At 33.9% G+C, this 23,567-nt stretch overlaps 1 protein-coding gene across 2 annotated transcripts in view; it reads left to right on the plus strand.

The window, feature by feature from the left end:
- Nucleotides 1-23,567, plus strand: part of LOC110023361 — a 164,053-nt gene that overhangs the window by 35,173 nt on the left and 105,313 nt on the right. For both annotated transcript variants that reach the window (XM_020722739.1, XM_020722741.1), the window contains exons 10-12: nucleotides 5,670-5,771; nucleotides 6,126-6,329; nucleotides 6,407-6,531. In XM_020722739.1, coding sequence (XP_020578398.1) covers nucleotides 5,670-5,771; nucleotides 6,126-6,329; nucleotides 6,407-6,531 — 431 coding nt within the window. The remainder of the gene's footprint in view (nucleotides 1-5,669; nucleotides 5,772-6,125; nucleotides 6,330-6,406; nucleotides 6,532-23,567) is intronic.

Consider the following 23,567-nt stretch of genomic DNA (forward strand, 5'->3'; position numbering starts at 1 on the left):
ATATTTTTTTTACAAGAAAAACACTTTTTGATTTTCATCTTTAATACACTTGAGTTAAATCTTTATTTTTCTTTTCTCTTTGTTTGACTAGTTTATGCATATATTTTTCACCCTCCTTAGTATCTAATCTATTATAAAGATCCCTAATAGTAGAATTTTTAGCGTCATAGATTGTTCTTTTAAATTCTCTACGGGGCTTTTGATATTTTTCCAAGTTCTAGAAGCTTTTTGATTCAAACCGATTTTTATTACATATTTTCTTATATTTTATCTTTTCTTGCACATTATTATTCCACCACCAACTATTTTTATTTATAGAAATATTTTTCTTTTGATTCTCCAAGTACATCTTTTGTCACTTGTTTAATAGTGGGAGTCATTTTATACTTTATTTATCAAGTAAGAAGTAACATCTAACGCCACGAAGGCATGATAGAGAGATGTGTTGTAACATCGTCAATTTATAAGAATTTGTCAAATATTGAACCCAATGATTATAGAGAGGATTGGTTGAATAATATAATTAAAATCGGAGAAGATGATATCTAGAATAGAGTGCTTGGTGGTTTCTCAAAATAATCAAAATGTGGTGACCATGCTAGAATGCATATCGAGAAACTACTAATATGATAAGTCTATTGAGAAAAAAAGCCTAATGTAGTTTGCTTATGAGGACAAATTAATATTGATATGATGGGGGATAATAGGCCTAATTAAATGCGTGCTAACTGATTGCAAATCAAATAAAAAATTATTGATAATCTCCATGTTGGGATGACCTAATGAGAATTGTAGATAATAGAAAAATAAAGAATCTATCAAGTTTAGTGATCTTTTTATCAGTGAAGATTAGGACATGTTTACTCTGAATTTTACAAGAAGTATATGGGGATGTAAAATTGCATCTTGATTAAAATTAGGGGAATGATTGCTTGTTGTGGATGAATAGAATCTACCAAATTGCCAATGACTTTTGCTAAAGAACAGGAGTAGTGGATCTTGGGAGGTTCTTTTGGGATTGATGGAGACAATGTAATAGGGGTTTCATCTAAAGCTTGGGAACAGCCAAATGGGAAGGAAGAGGAGGATCTTGTTGCGAAACTAGAATTGCAACTATATACATAACACCGATCGAAGAGAACAAGCATGCTGTCAAAGAAGAGGCGAAGAAAAGTTCTCAAAAAACAGTAAAGATGTCAAAGAAGTGTCAAAGAAGACAAAAAATTCCTAGGATCGGGAGTGAATATGACATTATTGCATAAGTAGGAATATCATAAGAGACATAAGTCAACACCATAAGATGCTTGCAAAGCGGAGGTGGGTTTTCAGTCGGACATAACCACAAGTTACATGTAAAAGTGACAAAACCTTGAGTGAAGAGAAAGGTTATGTGGGGGCCAATGGTTGAGCCTTAGTTTAAAGGTGAATGGCCTACGAGTGCGGGTAGGATGCATGCATGTGAGGGAAGTGTGTGATGAGCCTTGATTCAATGAAGTTGATTGAAGATGAAGACATGTACCTACTATTGGCTCATAATAGGGTTTCTTTCAACTCACATATAAGATGAAACTTTGGAGAGGGGTTGGTTGCGTATCCATAGTTTTGCTAGGGTCCCTTATATTTTGCTTGTTTGAGGGTTTGGATTGGTTCATAATAATATAGCTGTGAGGCCCTTTTGGAAGACTAAAAGGGTTTTAAATGACGTACTTAAGGAACAATAAATAATATGAATATTAATTATAACAGGCTTTTTAAACTTTAAGGCATAAAAGCCTAAATAGCAATTGCTACCAGCATTGTGGGCATGTGCCACTTCGATTTTTCCTGCTTTAGTTTGCTGATAGTGCAGGAGGCACATTACTTAAGTTTGATTCATAGTGCATACTATTTTGCACTATTAACATTTATGAGTCAATATTACTTTTTGCCAAGTTTATTATACTTTTTGTAGCTTTATTTGATTCCTTTTTCAACCTTTTTAAATAATTATAGTTTTAAATTTGAATCTTTTGCTAGGATTAGCTTTGTTTTAAAATTTGTACTCTTATTTTTATAGTCCTGTTTCTACAAATAAAGATGTGTAGCCTTTATGCAGATTATTTATTATTAAATTTCATTGAGTAAAATTTTTTTTTTTTTGGGGCCAATTGAATGCTCTCTTTATCCAATTTGTGTACAATTGTTATTACTAGCTGTGTACACATATTTCTTATCTACACACCCGCAATTTTTTTTGTCTTCATCAATTATTGGATCTTTTCGTCAATGAATTTGTGAAATCCTAAGATTTTTAATCGGTAATGTTTTGCACAATTTTCCTTCAAGGCCACAAAATCATAGAAACCTAAAACAAATTAACATTACATTACCCTTTCCATCCCATGCTTCTGCTGATTGTGTCATCTTAGTTCCTCTCTTTCTGCACTCACGCTATATTGCTTTCTCGCTCTAGCCAGACCTCTCTTCCTCCTTTAACTCCGCCTGTTTAAGTTCGCCCAGATCGGACTCAATGTATTGTTTGCTGCTATCTTTGCGACCTTAAGCCGACCTCACCAATGCATGTTGTCAGCTTTCCTCTACCCCGATACTACTAGTTATTCTTCATTATTCACACAACATTCCACCTATCTCATTCTAACTTATTGCTGCCATCTCCGCAATTTCATGTTGTTATAATTACATCCTCTTTTGTAGTTGCAATGACTATATCTATGCATTTTTCTATTGTCAAATCTTTAATTGTCTCTTCGATCATATTGCCATATTTTTCTTGTATTCAGTTTTTTGTGGTTGTGCTTAACCTCTTTGGCAAATACTTTGTTTGGGCACCATCTGCTTCTAAAACTTTTGAGCATTTAAAGGTGTTGATGGCTGCATCATCAATTTTGAAAGTGCTAATTTTGGTATGCTTTTTGGGTATATTTTGATGCATTAGTGTTTGAATAGGTGCCTTTTTAGCTAAATAGGTAAAAAAATTGCCTAATTTAGCTAGGAGCGGAACAAAGCTATGTTAAGATGCTCTATTTTGCATAGATAATTTTATGGTCTCATTTAAGTTTAAAATAATTTCGACTTTATAAAAAAATTATTCTCATTGATCAGCAAGCTATAAGACATTAATACTCAAAATAAGTTGAGTGGTTGGCATGCCAAGTGATTTGATTAACTTCATGACTATACATTTTTTTTAAACATACTTCTGACGTTTAGAACCAACCATGAACACATTTTCCAAAGTTTCTGTATTCTTGAATTATATGCAATGCTCTTAGTTTCAAATGAAAAGGGTATTTACATGCTTTACTTGATTTATCACAAGCCCTTTGATGTGGTACATTCCTTCTGCTATGTTAGTAGTTCGAGATGGATTTCCTTATAAAGATAGTCTGCTTTGCATTTTTTGGATACTCTTTTAATGATCATATTGTTTGGAAAATGCATATTGCTGGCATGGATAATCATGTTGGGAAAGATAAATTATACATTTGCTTGAATGGAGGTTCTTTTGGCTTTTATTTTGGAAGAGATACAGTTATTGTTCTTGTCATGCATGTGAGACATGTAAAATTGTTGAAAAACATTAGCATTTATAGTTCTCCTTCTGCCCCTTCTAGTCCTGAGGTTGACTTACCTATGGAATTTGTGCTTGGCATTGTCTTAGACATCTAGTGGCCATGATATTATATTTTTGGTAGCAAGCTAATTTTCTAAAGGTGCATTTACATACATTGCTCACAGTTCTTATGCATTTACATATCTAACACCTAAACATTCATATTTACATGCATGCTACTTAAATCTATAAAATCAAATGGGAAATACTACCATCACTACCTATTTAAAAGTGAAATACACCTTTTCATGCATTGCTTTATAACATCAAGGTGTTATAAATGTAAATATGAAACTTTGGGTTTTAGATATGCAAATACATAAGTATTGTGGTATTTATGTAAATTTCCCTTTTTTAAATGACTATCTTTATTTCATTTTCAAATTCTACTGATGCCTATGATCTTGAAAGATTTGGTTGCAGATCAACTGGTCTTATGGGATGCTAGCAAATCAGTCATTTTGTGGCTGACCACTGGTGCATTTTGGAAACTAGGGTAGACAATGAAGTTCGTTCATTTTGAACATATTATAATCTTTGAATTTCTACTTTAACATCGGCGATTGTTTTGATTTGGGATTTCTAATAATGAATCCTGCAAAATTAATGTGAAGTTTTCAGTTATGATTGTCTTTTAGCTGTTATCATAGAAAGCGAGAAGAAGTGTTCTGCACAAAAGAATGGAAGAACAAAGTAAATACAACATGATTATAAACTGTCCACATTAGCACATTCAAATACAGATAAGATATAGTGGGAGGGTGGTGTATGAGGCTATTTATCTTGTTTGCCACTAAATATGGATTTGAAGTTGAAGGTTGAACTTATTATTCAAGTTTCAAATTTTCCCAAATTTTGGTGTTGACAAGATCCTTTTAATTGGCGCGGCCTCAAAATAGTTGATCACTGCTTAGGAAGAGACAAGCGTTTTCAAGTTTCAAATAGTTGATCACTGCTTAAAGGCAAGCAACTGTCCTTGTATGGAATGACAGGCTAGCTGTTCTGGTTAGGCGCATCACCTGGGTTGTTCTTGTTTTCGTGGAATTCTGTAATTATGCTAAGTTTGTTTGTTGCAGTTTCTCTCAATGACAATAGATTGGTATCGAAGATTTACTTCTTTAATGGGTATATTTGGTATGGCTTGCAATTTTACAGAAATGAAGCAGGTGAATGTTACTAGCGATTGTGAGGTTAACATCATAAGCCCAACTTAAGTGTGTATTTTGGTACACTAATTGTGCTCATTGGTCTTGCATAGCCAATGTGTATTAAGATATTTGTCGTGCTTCTGAGAGGCGAGAGGTCACGAGTCTGCATAAGCTGGTCCCCATTGTTGTTATGTCTTTCTGAGAATATGCGCCAGCAAGTCTGCAGGCCTTCTGTTGGCAGGAAGATAGCTAGTTGGGGTTTTTTTTTAGTTTCAGGACATAATAAAAAATTTCCAGCTTTGACCATTGAGCTGCCTATTAATCAATATATTTGGCATGTCTTTGAGTTTTAAAGAACATGTTAATGGAAACAACTAGAGCTTGACAAGTTAATTACATAAGATCATGTTACAAATCAGATGATGTTTCATGTTTTGTTTTGTTTTGTTTTTTTTTTTTTTGGACCATTTGTTCGTTCAACAACAAGCATGACAATCTGGAGACTAATTTAGGCTAGTTGTTTAGGTTTTTCTTGCATTAGAGTTGTTTATTGCAAGGTTTCCTTGAGAGAGTTCATTGAAACTTGGCATTTAAGGTTGGACTGTTAAGGTATTTGAAGCTACCGGCGGTTAGTTTGACACAACTTCTGTTTCATATCTGTTATTTGTTTTTAGAAAGTTTTATCAAGCTATTATATTGAGGTCAGTTCTTGCTGTTGGTAGATTTGTCTTGTATGAAATTTGGCATTTGTTTCTCGTCTGAATATTGTTTTTTTTTTGAAATGAGAAGATGAAATTATCATACGTTTTGTCCATAATAATTTACCCATTTTTGATCCTCAGAACTGATGCTTGCTTATTAGTTTATCACATATACATGTGTTTATTTTTGTAAAATGCTTTACCCAGGTTGTCAGTAAAGATATTCTTCTTGAGCTGGAGGAAATGGACAGGGAGTGCGATATCAATGATATCCTAAATTACAGGTCGTCTGCAGAGCAAAAATTGCAAGTATAATTTTCATTGCCACTCAATCCATATTTTAACTTTTTTGTTGAAAATGGGCATTGCCTAGAAAAAATTTCTTCTTTTTGGGGAAAAACTATGCATGTTTTATCTATCAAAATTTTAGTAAGTCCCATGACTAAAGGTGAATGAGCTGTGAAAGTTGTTCCGGGCATGTGTATGTACTGACAGTCTTATATGTGAGAGGTCAAAACACACGTAGATGCATAGACGGGAACTTAATTGCACACCTTAATTTTTATGTCTATATGAGCAATAATTTGAAGAAAGTGTGTTGTAACTGCTTCTTTTGGAATCTAATTTTTATAATTTTTGCTTATTTGTCTTGATGAATCGAAGGAGCTTTCCAAGGTTAAATTTCCTCCTACGGGAACGAATGATGAGAGTTCACCAATTTCTGCTTATGAAAAGAAGCAACATGATGATAGGTCATCTAGCAGTGCTCGGAGATGGTTGAATTGGCTGTCATTGGGGATGCTTGGAGCTGGTGGTACAGCTGACAATAGTTCATTTGCTGGTGTTGTTTCTGATGAGATGATAAAGGTCATATAAAATCAAAATTTTATGTTTTATGAAGTATCTTATCATCTCTTGTTCTTATTCATGGTTTTCCAGTGCAGGATATTTATGAGGCCACCGAGTTTGATCCTGTTAATTCTTTTAATGAGGATTCCTTCAGTCGAGAGAAATTTTTAATCTCTGTCAGACTCAATATCTGTCATATTGCTGCTACGATTTTCAGCAGGTACTAAAACTAATTAGCAATTATTACATGCTGACATTTTTTTAATATATTCTAGCTTTACCTATAAAGTGTTAAAATAGTCCCCTGATTATTTATATGCGGTCATTTTAGTTCGCAAGTTTATAAAAAGTGCTAAATTAGTCTCTAGATTGTTTTAACGGGGTTAAAGTAGTCCTCGTATGGGAATAGTTTGGGAACTAATTGACATTTATAAACTCTGGGTCTAAAATGGCCCCTTGCAAAATTCAGGGACTATTTTGACACTTTTTTATTTGCTTATATAACTTCTTTAATGAGTTTTTCAATTCATGATATAATGTAGTTTTACCTATGTATTTCACAAATCAATATGATTCATTAGATGCAAGAAATCATTAACTGATAACGTGTTACTTTTCATTTGAAACTCCAATATTTTAAAAATTTAACTCTCTTTTCACGCATTTAGAGTCATCCATTATAAAAATTTTGATGCATTAATGAATGATCTAAAATGTCGATAAATCTGTATGCCACGTGCTTTAATGATGCTAAAAAGAACGAAAAATATTGGTGAGGAATAGTGTGAATCTCTTTGTTGTAGACTTTTGATGATGTTTAATTTCAGTACCTAACTCCCCATTTACAAGAATGGAAGCTTTCACATATATTGGTCTTCTTAGCTCGCATATATTATTAGTCTTCTTTGTCTAATGATTAAATTTCATAGGTAAGTGTTTATTGGCAAGGGTGAATAGAATGGAAATCTAGTCTCAACAATGGTTAATAAATTCAAAATGGTCTCTGAAAGTGCACTTTTCTGCTTTATTTTTTAGACAAGTATGATTTAAGTCATGAAAATCTTGCAGAAATCCTGAGATCAGATGTTAGAGACTTGAAAGCTACAGCATCACCATATTAAATCAGGAAATTTTCCTAGAATTTTAATTAGCTACGTATAGATTCTGAAGATCCCTAAACCTGCTGTGTTGCACAGTTACAACCTTCTAAACACATTAGGAATAACGTCAGCTGCTTCTGCTATCCACCATCCTGCAGCGAATCTGACGTGGGAGCTTACCTCGGTACTGTAGCTGTACCACGAGAGTAGTTATTGAAATTGACACCGAAATAATCCCGTTTTTCTTTTGTTATGCTTTATTTTCTATTATCTTTCATTCTTTTTTATTCCTTTCCTATATATGTGTTGTATTTGGGTTTGAAATTCTATTTTTTCGTGTGTTTTGTTTAGGATGGCCGTCGTTGTTCGTTCTTCTCTCTTCAGGGTTGTATCCAAGGATTGGGTGGTGCTCCGGCTGTATCACTGTCTCATGATGGTGATTATCTTCTCTATCCCCTCCGCATCCCTCCCACTTTGCTGCCTTGCATTCCTTGTCGCTGCATGTATAGCAGTTTTTTTTGTTTTTTTTTCTGCAATTTCCTTGTCCAGTCCTTCTCCTTGCTGCCCCTGCCTAAAACCGCCTTCCTTTGGCTGTCTGGCAGCCCAACACATCCATCGTCGCCGTTCCAGCCATCCATCCTCGCTGCTATCGCCTCCAACCCATTGCCAATCTTACTGCCATCCTCCCAGCAGCCCACACAACTCTCCTCATTTATTCTTCCCTTCGAGGGCTGTATCCTAGGGTTCCAGGTAGTGCTTTGGCTGTATCTTGGTCTCAAAATTGTGTGTATCTTTCCTATCCCGTTCTGCTTTCTCCCCACATCGCTCCCGACCGCCCTTCCCTGCTGCAACCGCCTAGTATAGCATTCTGGTTCCTGATTTCTGCAGTTCTAGCCATTGCCATTTCCTTCCTCTCCCTCCGCTTTGCTGTCTTGGTAGTTCCAGCCCACCAACATCGCTGCCGCTGCTGTCCAACCATCCTGTTCCGCTGCTGCCACCCCCGTTCACCTTGCTGTCTTTTTGCAGCCTCCCAGTTGCCTCCTTCTTCCCTTCCAGCATTGCTGCTACCCAAATCGCCCATTTCCTGCCTTTTCACTGTTGTTCCAGCCCTCCCCCAGCCGCCACCTCTCAGGACTGCTAGGGAACACTGCCTTTCTGCTGTTCCGCCGCTACCCACTCTAACTTCTCGCTGCCGACATCCAGTTCGACAGTCATACTTGCTTTCCCTGCATTTTCACACCTCCTCATTGCTACCTGCATTCATTTGCTTGTGCCACATCCACCAGCCATTTTGATCCACATAGCCGACGTCCACCACTCTTTGAATATAATTTTGTGGTGTGTATCTTCCCTATCCCGTTCCGCATCCCCACGTCACTTGCGGCCGCCCTTCTTTATTGCAGCCGCCCAGGACAACATTTTGGTTGCTCTTTTATGTTGTTCCACTCGTTGCCATTGCCTTCCCCTCCCTTCGTTTTCTGCCACAGCAGTTCCAGCCCCCCATCATGACTGCCGCCACCCAAAAACCTTTTTGCCTTGCTGGTTTTCTGCAGTCACCCAGCCGCCTCCCTCTTCCTGTCCTGCATTGCTGCCACCCAAACCACCCCCTTTCCAGCCTTGTTCCTGCTGTTCCAGCCCTCCCACCTTGCTGTCATTGCCCAGGACACCTTGGAAACGCAACCTTCTGGCTGTTTTGCCGCTACGCAGCCCAACTCCTTGCTGCCACCATCCAGGACAGCAACCATACTTGCTGTTTCTGCATTTTTTCACCTCCCCCTCACTAGTACTAGCATTCCTTTGTTGCTACCACACATGCCAGCCATTCCGATCCATCTAGCGTACTTCCACCACTTTTGGGATGCACTTTACTGGTGTTTATTTGTGTTTGTTATTGTTTTTTCATTTTAAGTGTGTTGGTTGTAACCTGTCTATTGAATTTTTCGGTAATAATATTTACTTGCTTAGTATTATTTGGGTTAAGTCCGGTATCAACAACAATCTTATGTAAGATTCCTTCTTCTATTTGCTGATTATTGTCACACCCTAATGAACTCTCTCAAGTCAATCTGAGCTATAACAGAAGATTATGATTCAGTTTGACTTAATTCTACCGATTCTAATTCTGAAATGTACTTATTAGGATCAATTAGAAAATTAATCTTACGGGATCTTCACAAAAAAACCCTACAGTTCAACTTGTGATTAATTCTCTAACATCAACATAGACTAGGAAGCAGGTATAAACAATCCTCAAATAAAGTATAGTGCTTCTAAAATGCATATAGAAATCATATGTAATCCAAATGTCTTCTATAATCATTCAAAATTATACAATCAAAACTATACAAAATAACAAATCAGCTGACTGATGAACCACCTGCACCTCACCCCTTATGAAAAGTAACAATAAAGTATTTGGTAAGCTTCATGCTCAGGAAGAAAATAATGCTAAAATAAGATATGAATCACAATAGTTAATAAATAAACATGCATTAATGCTTTAATAATGAATAAAACATGCGTATATGCAGTAAATACAATGATTATCATAAATAGGCAAAATTGACAAGTCATTTAAATCACACTATTATGCAGTGTTATATGCATATTTGCTTTATTTTTATTTTCGTTCTTATTCTAAATATTATCTATATCAGAAATATCACGTTATCTTTGCATGAGCTTTTATATATTTCATTTCGTTGGAGCGTCACTTAGCTCGTTGGCCATAATAATCGTTAATAAAAATTGATCGTCCCAACATCGCACTTATCATCAATCCCCTAATATCAATTATTCTATCCCAACCATAATATCAAGATTCAGGAAATTATTTATTTCTCTACCAAGCTTCTTCTGTCGGAATATTTTATTATTATTATTTTTTGCTTTGGTCATCAGTTTTATTTTTTATTTATCACAATACACGTGACGCTTCACCAATCATTTTTACCTGATATACTATGCTTTAATTTTCTAACCTAAATGTACATGCAATAATAACTTTATTAACAAGTACAAAAAATATAGTGTGAAAGGTAAATAAGCAAAATTTGTAATATTTATTTGAATTTTGTAAATATACTATAAAAGTAAAAAATATTTATTTTCATAAATTGTAGTTTGACAACTAAATCAAATATGCACAAGATGTATAGTTGAAGTACTTCCATGCTTCTTCATCTGAGAATTAATTCAAAAGAAATCTCTTTGCTCGCTCTTTCTTGTTGCATCCCATATGCTTAGTAGAACACATAGATGTGTATAATTTTTGAAGATGTAGATTAAGTGACAAATAGAAGAAAATGCTTATATGAAACTTGTTTTTGTTTGCTTTTTTTTTTTTTTAATTTGTGGTTTGAATTTGTTGGATCGACAAAATTTGTATATAATTTGAATAAAATAATTTCTGTGAGGTTAAACTTAATTTGGACACTAATTTTTATTTTCTATAAATCCTAGTTCCTTTTTCTTAGTCTTTTTTAACAACTCTGCAAATTGATAGTAATATTTAAGCGATATTGTATTCAGCTTTGTTGCTCAACATTCTAATCGCCATAGATAATTTGTAATTCATGCACTTTAGCCATGATGACTGTTTTGCTATGTTTAATAGTTCATATGATTTTGTGAGCTGTTGTTTGATATCTTCTCCTCCATTACCCCAACAAACTGAACTTTTGTTATATCGAACACCTTTTTTTTATATCTTATGGAATCATATTCTTTTGGAGCTTAGCTCATCAAACCACCAACTTGAGTAATAATACGTTGCTCATACTCATCATGTGAAGTCCAGAACCAATAATTTTAATGAAATCCTTACATTGCGAATACAACTTCATCGGACGTAACGTATAATTGATTCTAGTGTTTCATGCATATAAATAAACAAAATTATTTGAATTAAAAACAGATAGCTGAGATGCTTCATGTATTAAATACTCAACGTCATCTAAGAACTCATCATTAATCATTTTCTGCATGGATGTAACATGTTATTATATGTCCATGAAATTTCATTGTGGATATCCATGCATTTTACGAGTATAACAAAAGTCAATGAGATTTTGACGCTTGCTTATAACTTCCATTTGAATGAATAAAGAAATTATTAATATTTATTGATTTTTATTCTTCAGAGCAGTCACAGTGGGTCATAACATTCAAGAACTTAATTGAAAATAATGACATACATTATGAATTTGTTAACAAATTATTACAAATTTCTAAAAAAAATATAATTAATCAATTTAATATAGGAAAGGATCTGCTTGTAGGATTTTTGCAAAGCATAAAGCAGGTAGATCTAGCCCCGAATAGATCTTCAACACTTTTCCTAAAATTGATGAAAAGCTAACCCATAGGGGCTGTTTGGAACCCTTTTTTGTTTCCTGTTTTCTATATTTTTGTGTTTAAATGTAGAAAAGAAAACAAAAATTATGTATGTTTGCTTATTTTTCAGTTTTTTTTTATTTTGTTTATAAACAACTTTCTTCCTTTTTTTTTTTTTAACTGTCGAAACAAAGCGATGCTCCCATCTCAATCTCGACACCGATGCCTTTTTTGACATCGACGACAACATCGATGCCTTCTTTGATGCTGACTCCTTTTTCGACAGTGATGAAGGGAAAGTCTTCGTTCCACGTTGGTCCGTTGTTACTTTTGTCGATTTTTGTTCTTTGTTCCATGCATAGCTCCTTCAGTTGTATGGATGTCATGGACCCGTATGCATGGAAGCCAAGGAGGTTGGCGTTGAGGAGAGCCCAAAGGAGTTCTTATCGAAACGGTAAGCTGCAGAAGATCTCATAGGAGGGGAAGGGAGTGAAAGAATATTTTGAGCTTTATGCGAGGGGAAGCGTTTGTGGGTAAAGGTAGGGACGAGGAGGTGGTGATCCTATGACTAGACGAAATCGTCATCGAAAGAGAGAATTTTTGTTATACGATCGACGAAGAGCTTGTAGAGGGATAGGCAAGCCAAAGGCGGTAGTCGAAGCAATTTCCTGCGAGGGAGGCTAGGCACAGGAGGGGAAGGGAGAATGAAAGAAAATTGAGCTTTATGCGAGGGAGGCTAGGGAGACATGGATGAGGTAGTTCTAATGATGGTATTTTTGCTTTGATAAGAAAGATTAGGGTGGTATAAATGTAAAAAGTGTTCAGTGATAAATATGTAAATGCATATGAATAAAAATATATTTTTTGTTTTTAAAAATATAAAAATCATAAGAGTACTAAACTTGTTTTGGTTTTATGTTTAAAAATAAGAACAAAATAAAAAATATATATATAGAAATTGATCCTAAACGACCTCTAAGTAAATATTTTCATTTCATAAACCTAAGTTAAATAATAGCATATCTAACTTTAAATTTCAAAAATAGTGTGGGATTGATTGATTCCAACTTAGTTTCACACATTGAATTTGTTTCAATACTTCAATTAAAAATAAATAAATAAATGAGATCACAAATGAACACTTCCAAATTCTAATAGAAATGCTTTACCATTCATTCTATAGAGAAATTGAGAAAGGCCTGCCATTCGATGAAGATTTGGTGGCATAGAACACCGAGTTTGTGTCTGCCGAGGGTGTACCGTTTAGTCGATATATTACACTGGCGTCATTTACCACACAATGCTCGTCGAATATTCCTTTTGAGAAATGTAAAATTGAGACGGACCGAATATCTATTAGAAGCTCTGTCGAAAGTTTCTCACAATTACTTTTGTTGTAAAATAGCTTATTATTTTAGATGGATTTGTTTTGGCAGAAATTTTGGCGGTTACGAGTGCTTTTCCCTAGTGTTGCAAGACAATATTTTTCTTATTGTATTATGAGAATCTTGTCGAAAGTTTGGCTATCGCGTTGTGCCTTTTATGAGTTTCCCCCATTGAGCACAGAAATGTACGCATGAGATATGTCATTGTCTCAAAAATATTATAAATTAGTATTTAATGTTGCTAATGACCCTACTTTATGCATATGTTTGAAGAAGTTGCTAACTGTGGACCTGATTTTACTCTGTCTATAATGCATGAATTAAGAACTTGGATTCACAAAGGTGAAGTTACAATGAATAAGATGCTAGATGAGCATAAGATGACACAGAGAAAATATGGGTGCTGATTGTGTTATATAGTTGGATTGATGAAAAAAGGACTTTAATTAATTTTCTATTTAACAACCCAATTGTAATTTTTTTCTCAAATCTGTGGATGTCTATGATACCATAAAGAATGATGAGTTAGTATTCACTTATTTGGATGACGTGATCGAGGAAATATGAGAAAAAAATGTGGTGCGAATCATAGTAAATAATGAGTCAAATTATGTGAATGTAGGTAAAAATATAGTGAAAAAAGACATTTATTGAATATCTTGTGCATCAAATTGTATTATAGCCTTATGTTAGAAGATGTTGAAAATTTGAAGATTCATGAAATCACACTTGAAAAACCAAACGGGCACACTTAAGTTGACTCGATGAGATCTTTTACAAAGGACAGGAAATTCACTCATCTAAGCATCACATTGCTTGCTACAATATTCTCCTCAGAAACTAGTCAATGGGTTAAATAGACAAAATGTTTGAAAGCTTGACTTTTTATTTTGTTCGATCCATATTCTTGTGGTCAACTTGCTTACTGGATCAAGAGTGCTATTCCTCTTGTAAATGTTTCTAAAAGATGTTGACTCAAAAGAAAGATAGTCCATGAGTTATATTATGAGTTAATGGATTGAACAAAAGAATTTTTTTTCTACATGTGGATATAATATAAAGAATTATGAACCTATTTGAAGGAAAATTGATGTAAAAATGCGAAGTAGAACTTCATAAACTATTACATTGGTTTGGTTTTTATTTAAATCCTCAATTTAGCTTTGAAGATAATTTCACTTATGATGAAGAGATGATACAAAAATTAATTACTTGTTTTGAAAAAAATGTTGGATTTTGAAGATCACCTTAAAGCTAATATTAAGCTAGACTTGTATGAAAATTTAAGAGAAGATTTTGGGAGTAGAGTTGTTATGAACTCAATAAAGTTAGAATCTCCAATTGATTCGTGGATGAGACTTAGTGGGAAAACGCTTGAATTAACGAATTTTGTTATTTTGAGTTCTTAGCCTCACATGTAGTTGATCGGGTTGTGAAAGAAATTAATGTACTGTTGAATAAGTAGTAATTTTTTACTTCTTTTTAAATTTATTTTCTTTCATATATCACTTAAAAATAATATCTTTTATTTTAGATTCATAATAAGAAGAGGAACAAGTTGGAGTACAAGAGGATGAATGCTATGGTGTATGTAAGATATGATATTAGATTGAGGGAGAGAAATATAAGAAGAAAATAAGACTTCGTTAAAATATTGGTAAATGACATAGATTCTGATGAGAGTGGATTGTTGAGAAATAAGTTTTAGTGTTTTCACATGACCCTTCTTGAATGAATGAAGAGAAACATATATTTGAGGTTGATGTAATCAGAAATGTGCTCATAATAAATGCAAATGAAGAATAACAAAATCTTACATAAGGGAAAAAAATGATGTTTCTATAACATATTCCCATAGAAAAAGGAAGCTAAATGAAAAAATAAATAAGTTTTTTATTTACTTTTAAGAGTTTGCATGCCCCCAAAGCATTGCTATTTACAAATTTAACACCCTCTTTCATTCAGTTTTCAAATTTTCACTCAAGTATCAAAACTCATGATAAAGCCCCAACCCATATTTTTCATTTTTATCCAATTCTCAATAGTTTGATTGTGGCCTGTGTAAATAAATCGGTTTAGTAGTGCAAAAATATCACATGGATGCTAGATTTTTTAAATAGCAATATTTCGGGTGATATGTATGTAATTATCACTACTTTTAATTGTCCTTTACAGAATTACATATTCTCATGGAATAAAGATCCTAAATATTTGTCGATGTCATTTTACTTGTTTTTTTGTATAATAGGCAACAATGATAAAACGAAATAAATTGTGAATGCACCTGAGACTGAGCATGACGATGACTTTAATGAAGTGAGTAGTGAATGTAAACAACATGAAGAACCTAGTTGTGATTTCGATACAACTATTTGTGTGAAGAAGATGATTTTGAGGATGAACTTGAAGAATGAATAATATTAAAAAATTGAGATCAATTGAGCACAACAAGTTTATTTTTTGGCTCAATCATTTTTTATTTTTTTTGTAGTGAATATATGCCAATAATTTTGAATATTTTAGTCCTAGTAGAATTGGTTTGAAATTGAGTGAGTACAAGTTCTCTTTTTATCTCTTAATAATTATGTGCCTTATATTTATTTTATATCATAGGGATTACGCTCAATGCTTTGGGGCTTACACCTTGCTTTTTAACAATTAAAATGCCTTGTTCAATACCTCGCTTTTTAATATTGATAGATGCGCATAAGGATGCTGCATACAAAGGTGCATTTTATTTGGATTGTGGGTGAGATACACGAAGTTTTTAGCTATTTTTCCTTCTTTTACTTTTTCTCTTTTTTTCCCTTCGTTTATCTCTATATTTTTACAATATATACACACAAAAATGAGAGATAATGTGTGTTAAGAGGAGAGAGACATATAGTTGTAGGGGAAGAAAGGGATAGATATAAGGATACAGAGAAGGTGAAGTAAAGGGTTTGAACAAGTTTTTATTTAACCATGTTAAACTGCAAAAAAATAACTTTAGCTCCCACTAAATCTTCAAATTTTTTTCCCCTGACAACATAGATTTTTTTTTTTCGACTTTGATGGTCCTACCATTTCTGCCAATGAGCTATTGTCGGTCTTCATTGTTTTTGTGTTTTCAAGGGCTTTGTCGGTCGCCGGAATGAATATCCCGACACTCAGTTTAATTTAATATATATATATATATATTTAATTTGGGAAAAAATAGTAGTTTAAATTTTGAAAATACAAGACCGAACCTTTCTAATATCCTCAGCAGTTTAAATAAACAAGCCTAATACCGCAAGCAATGCATCTATCCCGAAGGGGCGACACACTCCTAGACACACTACTTATTTGTAAGACTCGATTAAATAAACTAGAGAATTATGACATCCGTTTAAGTTTGTGAAAAATCATTTTTTATGTAGACTGACAAATTCCCCTATTTAATACAAAAAATTAAATAAGGTTTATATTAAGCTAGGTTCTTAAAAGTTTTCTATAAGAGCAAACCCTTATAGTTAATTACATTTTAGGTAACCGAAGTCATGTAAGAAAACTCCCGGATAAAAATCCGGGGGATATTGTCTTCAAGAATTTCAAAGGATAGGACTTTTCTAAAGATCAGACAAAGAGATGTGAAAGGGGAATGTTTCAAATTTGGAATTTTTTATTTTGGAATCCAATGGAAGAAGAACTAGGAGATGTCACAGATCTTGAGGAGAAATTTGGTGACTTCTCAAGCTATCCTATGGTTCGGCTTCGATTTCGAGAAGAAATATTTTAATATTTCATCATGCAAATTTTATTATTTAAGACTTACATTTATGCGAGACGGTCGCACAAATAACCTGGAGGATGTGAGGATTTAGGTCGTGATAAACGACAATTTTCAGAATCCTAAGGTAAGTTAAGACTTAAATTGCACAACATGGTTGTGCAAAAGCTTAAAGATAAGTTCAGGATTTATGTCGTACTAGGCGGATAACATCAAAATCTTATGGCTTGTTGTTTAATTCTAAGGAAAGATGTATTGTTATAGATCCATGTTGTTGCAGATTGTTGTTGTAGAAGGCTACTCACAAAGTTAGCTCCAGACTTCTCAACGAAATAGCAGCCCTAAATTCTAACGTTTAAAGTTTAAATGACAAGTTAAAGTTCAATCATTATGGGGGGGTTAAAGTTGATTAGAGCGACACCGGTTATGTCCCATGGTTCTCTCGTTCTGGTATCATTGTTTTCGTTTGAATTTACTAAGCTTAAACAAGTTGTGAAACCCATTTAAACCGGGGAGATCTCATTAGCAACTGTGGGTTACCTCCTTCAAGAGACTCCCGTAAATTCAAAAGGACGTTTTATGTTTAGTGACATTTCAAAGGGTTTATGGTTACCTTTGAAACAAATTGTTTTAGATTTTTGAAAAAATTGTTTTGGTTTTGCAAGTAAAGTAAAGTGAACATCCAAGCAGTTATAATATTTTGTAATAAAAGTAGTGTGCAAAAAATAAAATTACAGAAATTAAATAACACTGTAAAGCGTATCTGTCACATTCTCGACATTCCCGTTGAAATGTTAGCTTTTGCAACATGTGTATAATTTTGCAAAAAAATTAAATTGCAAGAGTAGGTGAAGGTGTATCTAATAGACTTTCAACTATGACTTATTGAGTCCCGAAAGGTTTTAGTGGACGATTTTAGAACAAAGCATAGCAAGTTCAATTTGTTCTTTAAAATATCTAAGAGATTCTAAGGTGTTCGGGAAATGACCCTGAACTGTTTGAAAGATCTTTTTAAATATTTTGAGATCATTTTGAACTTATTATATTGTTATATTAGTCATCCAAGGTCAAGTTAAAAAGGTTACCCCACTACTCGGTGAAATTTGACATTTTAATCATCCCAAGGGCATGATACTCAGTTAATCAGTTGATATTTCATTTAAAAGTTATGTGGGTGAATGTCTCTAAGACAAATTTTAAGTCATTAAAGATTTTGTACCTACCACTAAAGTTGGGCTCATAGTGTTTAGCTGTGTTTACCATCAATCATGTTACTTTTCTAAACCCCATCAAATAAGTTTAAAGATCAAGCCTAGATCACTACCAAACCCTTAACAATCTCAATGGGAGAAAATGACCATTATTGAAATTTTAAGTTAGATGACATGTATTCTTATTGAAAGATCATATCATCGTATCCAATTGTGGGCTTAAAAATAAGTGAACTATCATCCTCCTGGCCTAAGCTCATCACTTCAGAATCATCTGATTTCTATGTACTTCCAAATCATGATAATTTAAAAAGTTATAATTTTGTTCTTATCATGGAAATGTGGGAAATTGGTTTCTACCTTTAAACCTATTATGTTTCAATCTTTCAAGAGTATTCATTAGGATCAAAATTACTCGTTTTTCTCTTGATTTCCCTTAAATTTTAATTATGACACAAAAAATTTAAAATGGTCATCTTGCCTTTGGGGTTTTCCACTTCATAACTCATTAGACATAATTCAAATGATCTTAAAATTTTAAGAGTACCCTGTCCATGGGTCAATTAAAACATAAGAGAAGAAAATGTGGGTTTTCAAATTTTTATTTAATTTAAATAATTATCTTAACTTAGAAAATAAGATTTTCAACATTAATTTATTTAATCAATCAAAATAAAATTTTTGTTTATGAGAAAAATATTAAAGGTTCCCTTAGGTCAGAGAAACACTTAGGCAAAATACCATGATTTTCTAAATTTAATTTAATTTAATTTTATAATTATTTATTGATTTTTAGTGATTTAATTAAATAGAAAAAAATTTTATTACCAAAAATTATTTTTATATTTTTATTAAACCTCTATAAGTCCAGGGAACTCAGAGAAATAAATTTTATATTTTTATGATTTTAATTTATTTATTATGATTATTTTAATGGGAAAATTAAAAAAATACGTTTTAAGCCTTTAAAAATTTACTTATAACTTAGGAAAATTGGGAAAAATATTTTAGTAAGTCTCAAGTGATCAGGAAATCATTAGGAACATTTTGAAATATTTTTGTATTTTTGGAATTCTTAATTATTTTTAATTTAAAATATAGCTAAAAAATGAAGTATTTTCTCAAAAATAATTTTTATTTTTCCTAAGTTCCCCAAATCACAAGGAACTCAATAAACCACTTTTTATAATTTTCTTAAGTGTATTTAATTTAATATAATTATTTTTGTACAAAAATATAATCTTTCTTATAAAATCAACTTTAGTGCTCATCAATATAATCTTTCTTATAAAATCAACTTTAGTGCTCAAACTTAATCAAATAAATTTCAATTTTTTACTGTGAGCCGACTTGATTTTTACACAAAATATGGAATTGATTTCATTAATTTTTGGTTAATATTTAATTTAAATAAATTAATACAAGTTATGGACATTTAATTAACTATAGAGATTTACAAAATTGTTCAGATCATCATGATATTTTTCCTAAGCTTTTCTGACCACTTTGAACCTACTAAAATTTATCTCATAAAATTTCAAGTGATATTTTAATTTATATAACTAATTTAAGCCAAAATAGTCATCTAATCTTGAAAATTAGGGTTAGGAACACAGAGATGCTCTCTGACCTTGGAAAAATTAGAGGACATCCCTTCTGTCACGAGGAATAAGCCCTAAAAATCTCAAGCCATGATGAGTAATATTTAATGATAATGAATAAAAAATATAGCACAGGCTATTTAATTAATTAAAAATCAAAGAGTCAACAAATAATTTTTATTTTTGGTCAACATTATTCTCCTCTGTTCACTGAACAAGAGGGTATATTTAATTTATTTTTATGATTTTTCTATAAAAAGATATGAATTTCTTAAGTTCTGAGATTTAAATAAATTAGAAAAATTCATATTTTTCTACTTATCCAGGTCAGCGCCAGCGCAACCTACGGTGTGCCGAGATTTACACGCGGCGCTCCGCTATTCGACGTCGCCAACCACATAGCCTCCTCGTCAGCCCGCTGTTCACTCACCAAGAGTTCGTCCGGCTTGATCTTCTCCGTCATCCTCCCTAACTGACCTAAACCGTAAGTCGTCCACACTAAAACCTTAAGATCTCGAGCTAGACTCAATTAAATCACTTCGGGTTTGTTCCCACACCTTCATTTACTCAAGACGAACACATCCATTCGGTTTATACGGTATGAAATACAATCTATACGCATGGAGAATCAGATCAAGCTTGGTCTAGGGTTAAAGCTCAATACCTTTGTCTGAGAGGGGAGACCTTAATCAGATGGTTGTAGAAGCTTTGAATGAGTCCAACGAACCTTCAGATGAGCTCCTGGGCTGTGGTAAATTGTCTAGATATGATTTCAATCAAAACCGAATTCAGGTGTTCGTCTAGAGCTAGTTTAGGGGATCCCTGTGATGAGGCTTTTGTGGGGAATCAACTCATCTCACTCTGTAGATGGTGTGTGCACAATTAATTGGAGTTTGGTTCACTGTAGAGCTGTGGCGAGATTTGTACTGGTTTTAAGGCAAATTTCAGTGATGAAATTGACCTTCTGGAGTGGCTGTAAGTGGCTGAGAGCAGGGGGATTGTACTTAGGAAGGTTTGGAGAAGTTCTAGTGAAATTTCAGCAGAGTTTCCTCAAGGTTTCAAACACTCTTTTCTTTCGCCGTGAAGGGGTCAATTTATAACAATGGCTGCCTTGTGGTGCTCAGGGTTTGACAATGGGTGCAAAAGCTTGCTGAGGTGGCGGGAAGAAAGACTCTAGTGGCCAATAGGACTTAGCCAACTCAAAGAGGTTCAATTTTGGGTTTTGGGACTTGGGGCTCTCTTGGGCTGTTTCTGGCTGCTGAGGTGGTGGCTGGCCAGAGTCAGGTCACTTCTGTGCTCAGGGAGGCCAGGGTGTGGCTAATGATGGTTAACACCTAATGGTAAGTGATGATGACCAAGATATTTGAGTTTAAGCCAAAAATTGGGTGAAATCCCCTAAGTTAAGGGACCATTGGCCCATAGCTCATGTAGGGTGGGCTTGGTGGGTCTAGTCTGGGCACTAGAGTCCAAATGGTGGCTGTAGTGGCTTTAGTTTGATCAATTTGGCTTAGCTTGGTCAACTTTTGTGCATGGGTTCAATTTTGGACAATTTGGCTTGAAGTTGGGTTTTGGTTGGGTTTGTCATGTCATTGAGGTTAATTGACTGACCAAGATGGTGTAGATGATTATCACAAGGAGTTTAGAAAAGATTTGGAGTGATTTTGAATTGATTTGGAGGTTCAAGTTGAAGGAATTTGAATATTTGGTCAATTTTGGAGATGTTGGGTTAGACTTGGGTTTGAGTTGGGCTAGAGTTTAGCTAAGGCACAATTGATGGTTCAGTCTGATGTGGGTGATTGTCATGAAGAGTTTTGGATATTATTTGGGTGAAAATTTTGGGGTTATGGGGTTCAACTTGGTTGAATTTGGGGATATAACTAATTTGGGGCAAATTTGAGGATTTTGGTCTAAGTCAAATTTGAATGAAATTGAGCTTGGCCAAGGCCCATTGAAGGTTCAATTTGATGTGGGGAAATGTTTTAAATAGTTTATGATGCAAAATTGAGGCAATTGGATAGATTTGGAGGTTCAATTGAGTGAGATTTTGGTTTTGGGTTAAATTGGGGATTTTTTATTTGGGTTGAAATTGAATTCAATTGTGGGTCGATTGGGCTTAGATTTGGTTCCAATCAAGTTTGGACATTATGAATATTAGTTTATAATTGAAATTGGGGAAAATTGAGATCAAATTGTTGGACATTGGGGATGATATTGATAATTGAGACTTTAAAGACAATTTGAGGTTTTTGGTCAAAATGAGTCAAATTGAGCTCAATAAAGTGGTTCAAATTGATTTTGGTGACATTTAAAATGTTTTTTAAGGTTTTGGGACAATTTGGGCCACAAATTGTATTTTGGTAATTTTGGCCAAATGAGGGGTATTTTGGTAATTTTGGCCAAATGAGGGGTATTTTGGTAATTTTGAAAATTTTGGAATTTTTTGGGCAATTTGGGTAGTTTCAAATGGTTTGAGATGGGTTTTGGACAAAATTGGGTATTTTGGGTAATTCTGGGAATTTAAGCCAATTTTGGGGTTCCAATGGTAATTTAGTAAATTGGCTAGATTTAGGGGTAAAAGGCTAAGTTGAGTATTTTGGTAAAATTAAAGTGTCAATCACCCTACTTGAGCCATAGACCAATAGAATTTCCTACTTTGGGTCCTCCATGCACTGGTTCTAGCTAAACCCTAGCCTAGGGCTAGTGGGTTTAGGGGAGCATCTACATGAGTGTCCAAAAAGGTTAATGTATAAGGGTTAAGCTTGTTTGGGTTTAAGGTAGTGAGTGGAAGTATAATGTGCAAGTGTATGTGTGAGACCAACCAAGAACATACCACCCGAGGGTTAGCCTTAAGGTCAAACAGTCCCACCTGCTAAGTGCTAGAGATTAGGACCAATATGTGAAACTTTAAGTTGAGCAAAAAAAAGTTTAGAATTTCTAATGGTGAGGGTTCCTTCTCTAGTTCTCTAGGAATAGTCAACAGGAAAGCTCTATGGCTAGACCCTAGGCTACTAAAGAGGAAAAACTAGACCTCAACTAAAAGTGAGGCCAACAGACTTCTAAGTTTGCCTTGGATTTTAGGAGCTTGTGGCTATTGAGGGTTGGGTCGGTGGTTGTTAGTACAAGGTTGATGTTGAAGATTTAGGGCTTAGTATTGTTTAATGACTTGAATTGTTGGTGGGAGGATTCTACAAAACTGTAAATGGTTTCGATGATCTAGTTCTGTTGATATGGGCTTGAGCTTTTTTTTCTTAAATATACAGTGAAAAGTTGATCGAAATGTGAGGATTGGCAATGGCACCAGGCTGTTCGCAAGTGTGCTTGTTGGCCCATAGCGACATAGGTGAGAGTAGTGGTGGGCTGTGCATAAAGGAGATTGTAGTGGGGGCAGAAAGACACTTAAAGTGCAAGCCAGAGAGCTTGTTCCCGTGCGAGATAAAGAGGAGGTCATGCGAATGCGGATTGAGGTAGGTGCATGTTACAACGTAAACAAGAGAAAATGAGAGTGAACTGAAGATGGACTTGAGATGGGCACAACATTGATATAATGCAATTAATAGAAAATATCAATTTAATATTATTACCACATTGATGTAAATGAACCAATGTAATTGACTAACAACTCAATCTTGACTCGATTAATACTTGATCATGTTTGCTCGAATTAGTAAATTAATATGTTTGTATACTTTTTTTAAAACACGAAGGTTAAATGAACAAAATTTGAATATTGTCTAATATATTTATTAATGTTCATGAACAAAACCCATTTATTGTTCAATAAGTTATTTGTTAAATATTTTATACTTATATGTTATATTTTTTAATTAAAATTTAATTAAGTGGAATTTATTTAATTATATATTAATTGTAATA

This window comes from Phalaenopsis equestris, unplaced genomic scaffold (genome assembly GCF_001263595.1).
Source record: "Phalaenopsis equestris unplaced genomic scaffold, ASM126359v1 Scaffold000224, whole genome shotgun sequence".
NCBI classification, from domain to species: domain Eukaryota; kingdom Viridiplantae; phylum Streptophyta; class Magnoliopsida; order Asparagales; family Orchidaceae; genus Phalaenopsis; species Phalaenopsis equestris.